At 42.5% G+C, this 4,411-nt stretch overlaps 1 protein-coding gene across 1 annotated transcript; it reads right to left on the bottom strand.

The window, feature by feature from the left end:
• Positions 1–96: 96 nt before the first annotated feature.
• Positions 97–2,869, bottom strand: LOC121966634 (homeobox protein Hox-A11a-like). The gene is made up of 2 exons (XM_042516704.1): positions 2,159–2,869; positions 97–1,356 (listed from the first exon to the last, which is right to left on the bottom strand). Exons 1-2 carry the CDS (start codon positions 2,817–2,819, stop codon positions 1,124–1,126), a joined length of 894 nt encoding a protein of 297 aa, XP_042372638.1. The 5' UTR covers positions 2,820–2,869; the 3' UTR covers positions 97–1,123.
• Positions 2,870–4,411: the final 1,542 nt, after the last annotated feature.

Here is a 4,411-nt window from a genome sequence, read left to right as displayed (position 1 = left end):
GGGGGCAGAATAACAACGCATAAATATTTTTTCAATTATCTTTTCATTGGTTTTTTATTTGGAAATATAGTATAATACACAACAGTTTGGGCATACCAAGCAATTGATTCAATGCGATGACCCTGACCAGACTTGCCCTGACAGCACACTTGAAAACGTATTTTCTGTAGACTGCAAGTACCAAAGGATCACGAGTCATGACAAAAATATTCTGTGATGCGGTATCAATATTAGACCGAAGAGGGCCCGCTGCATATATACCTGTGTGAATCTGTAGGGCGTGTACCTCAGTGCAACTCCACGCGGATCCAGTGGACGAGCTTATCTCTCTGGTTTTGGCCTGCGTTATCAATGCTTAACTGATAGTCTCAAAAAAAAAATCAAAAACGTGGATTTGGGCGTTGAAAGATACGCAAAATATAAATATTGAACAGCCCTCATTGTGCAGGAAAGAAGACAAAAGCTCGCTTTGACGTCAGCCCAAGACACAACACGGAATCCCATAGCCTGTTTGTAATAATGGACTTGGTTAGCCGTGGCGTTAAAGGAGATAGTTAACGAGTGGCTACAAAATAAATAAGCACACAAAACAGAAACACATTACATTCTCATCCGTTCGGACTCATTTGGTCACACCAATATAGATTCAGTTATTAAAGTCACATAGGCGCCATCATCCTAAATTTCTGATTTTAAAAACAGAAAAAAGTTAAATCTTTTGATTACAAAATACACTGGGTCAGTCAATTAGCGACTGCTAATTTGTATGAAAAGAAATGAAACAAGGCGTCTGTGAGTCACAATAATATTAACACGGGCCCTCGCAGGCGCACAGTCTTGGCGAGGATTTAAAAAAAAAATCCTTTTCTACATTTTTCCTCAATACAGAGTCTGGAGAGCAAAAGCAAAGTCCGCAGACTGTCTTAAATCATGCTCACTCTTTGGGTAACTCAGATCGCAGGATACTGTTGTCCTCGAACTTGAAATTAACCATTGAGCAGTGTTGTTGCTGCTGCTGTCTCGGCCACTGTGGTACACAATGTACACAGAGAGTCACAGTCGGAGAGTCTGTCTGTAAACGCAGTCAGCAGAGGACCATGTGAGCTGTTTGCTGATTTGACCCCTAAAGCAGAGGATTAGATGTATAATACTGTAATCTATCTCTGTTCAGTTTCTTCTCCTTCATGCGGCGGTTCTGAAACCAAATCTTCACTTGTCGGTCGGTGAGGTTGAGCATCCGAGACAGTTGCAGGCGTTTCTCCTTGTTAATGTACACACTGAAAAAGAATTCCCTCTCAAGTTCTCTAATTTGATATTTGGAATAAGGGCACCTTTTCTTGCGGGTCCTCTGTCCATCTGGAAGGCACAAAAAAAAAGCCGGTCAACGAAATATGTACACATTTCAAATTAGCCATGACTATGTTACAAAAAAAGATTTACACGCCCTGGATGTTGCCCAGATTACGCATAAGGGCGGATTTCCTCTACATAAAGCATTAATAGCAGATTTCCCATTTCAACATTTCAACTGCCACATAGAGAGATATTATATTACGATGGAAAGATTACCAAACCATTCGTGCTGGTTCGCTAGACAATACACTTGGGCTTTGACCTTTTCTAGCAAATGAAAACAACAAGCTGACTTTAAACATGAGCAAATAATAGCAACAGGAAATACACACTGTGCTACATTAGATAGTTAAAGAAAATATTGGTTTTATGGAACATATAAAATGGAAAAAAATGTTTAAATTGGAGTCCATGATAGCTTTAACACAAGTGCCCATGTATGCTAAACCTTAAAGGCACAACCCTCATTACATGCAAGTGCTCCTTTAACGCTAAGAAACCGTGAAACAAGCAAGTTTATAATACATGGAATTAACGCGGCTCTGTATAGGAATTTAAACTGGGTGCTTTTAAAGAAACGTCAGGGAGTGTTATAGAAAAATCACCGGCCTGATGTCTTTCACGGCCAATTTCAATTCCAAACACGTGATCCTGCAGTTTATAACAAAGTTTTGTTGGGGGGTGGGGGGTCTACAGGCCCTCTATAAACCTTATATGCTTATAAAACAGCATATAAAATTTTTAACAGCAGCGCGCAAGATTGCAAACTTTCTCTCATAACCAAGGCGCTGACTTTAATACGTACTGCTGTTGCTGGATTTCTCCTCATTGTTGCCGGAAGATAACTCCGGGCTGCTCGTCTCATCCCGCGGCTCCTTCGCTTCAGTGTCCCTGCACGATGGTGTGTCCTCCGGAGCGGAGCTGGGCTGCTTGACCGACGTTTTGTCCCCTGAGTAGCCGTTCGTGGAGGAGCTTTCAGACGCATTCCCGTACGCCGTTTCGTAAAACTGATCGAAAGCTTGTGGCAGCACGCCATTTCTGCCCACGTTCCCGTAGAAATTAGTGGCAGCGGAGCCGGCGCTGGTGTGGTGGTGGTGATGATGGTAGGCGGCGGCGGCGGCTGCCGGGCTGTTTTTACCGAACATGTCCCCTACGACGGCGGTTTGAGCCGAAAGACAGTCCCGGTGCACCATGTCCTCCGCGGTGGGGTAACCATGGGGCAAGTTCCCCCTGTGCGGCCATTTACCGGACGCTTCAATGGCTGCATAGTCCCTGAACGTCACCTCTCTGACGGGCTGGACCTGCGGCAGGTTAGAGGAGTAGGAGTATGTCATGGGGCGGGTGGACGGGGTCTGGGATAAAAACGAGGGAAGACCGGAGAAATCAGCCCCCGCCGACACGTAGTAAGTGCAACTGGGCAAATACATGTTCGATCCGACGGGGACCCTTTCGTCAAAATCCATCATCGTAGTTCACCCTCTACTATAACTCTATGTTGGGGTTTGATTCCTCTATAACCGCCCTGAACATGGCTCTGAAGCGCCGTGCCTCCTGCCTCTTTGAAGCAGGTTCGCTAAGCAGAAATTTGGAGACGTAGGCTGACGTGGAGAGCCATCTCCATCCACTCCACGGAGGAGGAGGTCACGTGACCACGCGGCAGAAATTGACAGATTTTCAGGCTGTGTATACGTGTGTGCGTGCCCTGCGCGCGTGTGTGAGTGTGTGAGTGTGTGAGTGTGTGTGTGTGTGTGTGTGTGTGTGTGTGTGTGTGTGTGTGTGTGTGTGTGTGTGTGTGTGTGTGTATAAGAGTGTAAGAACCATGACTGCTATGTGTCCCAAAGCTTGACATTGGTGGTTTATCGCCATGTCGGCTTAAAAATGATTTTCTTAACATGCAACGAAGTTAAAGGAGGAGAAGTTGAATGCTGGCTGTTAAAAGACAAAAGATGGATTTCAGTCGTAGCCAAAATAGCGATATAAATTTCCCAGATGTTCTGGGCTTTTCCACAAAATCTGCCCTGGAAAAAAATGTGCTTAATTTAAGCTTTTCAAGTTATCCTTGTTTTCACATTATGTGCACAATGTGCGAAAAATAAAATTACTCTGCGAGATAACTTGTCCGAATCCATCCGTCAATAACATTAACTAAAGCAGAATTACTGTGCATAGATAACATAGACCTAAATTGGCGGAAGGAGACAACAAGCTTATCTCTGAAGTCTGCTTTTAGAAACCTCTTAGTCATCATCATTTGGTGGTTTTACAACATAGCATTTGGCCCAGTGGGCATTTGGTTATCAGGGTCATGTTCAAAGTAGCGGCTAATGTTTCAACTGCCTACAGTCTTGTGTTAATACCAGTAAAACTAAACTGAAATTTTGGCAAAATAAATACAAGACACGGTCCTAAACTTTATAGAAACCAAAATTCAAATATAATGGAAACATGGATAATGACATTTTGGTGGTCTGTGAAAAAATGCTGTAGGGAACAATCATTTGAATTGCCTCCTTAAGATTAGTGAAGACAATTTATGATTGTAATTTTTATATTTGCTTGCGAGTAACAACAAAAAAATACATGCAGAAACGGAGTATATGGTCAAGGGCAAAATGCGCAAGATATTATAGTGTCGCCTACAATCATTAAAACAATCAGATGTGAAAACATCTTTAGAATAATGTATTTATACTTTTTTAATGATCCTCGTCGCACTTCTATGTTTTGCTTCATATAAGCATTTAATGGATCCAATAACAGCTCCCTAAACTCACAACATTCAAGCCCGCTCCACTTTTACGCACGGCTATTTCTTTACGTTTTGGTGCAAATATTTATTCAAATGCGCGTCATCTAGAAATAAGACATTCTAGAAATCTACAAGACACTTTTATGTTTTGGTAAACAATAATTTCCATAAGATCACTATTTAAAAAAAAGTGTTCCCATGACGCATCTATACACATTTGCGTATATCTCATCAAAAACACACACACACACACACACACACACACACACACACACACACACACACACACACACACACACACGTATATCT

Source organism: Plectropomus leopardus, unplaced genomic scaffold (assembly GCF_008729295.1).
Source record: "Plectropomus leopardus isolate mb unplaced genomic scaffold, YSFRI_Pleo_2.0 unplaced_scaffold25345, whole genome shotgun sequence".
NCBI classification, from domain to species: Eukaryota; Metazoa; Chordata; class Actinopteri; order Perciformes; family Serranidae; genus Plectropomus; species Plectropomus leopardus.
The sequence above is the reverse complement of the archived record's forward strand: the minus strand, read 5'-3'. Positions and strand labels throughout refer to the sequence as shown.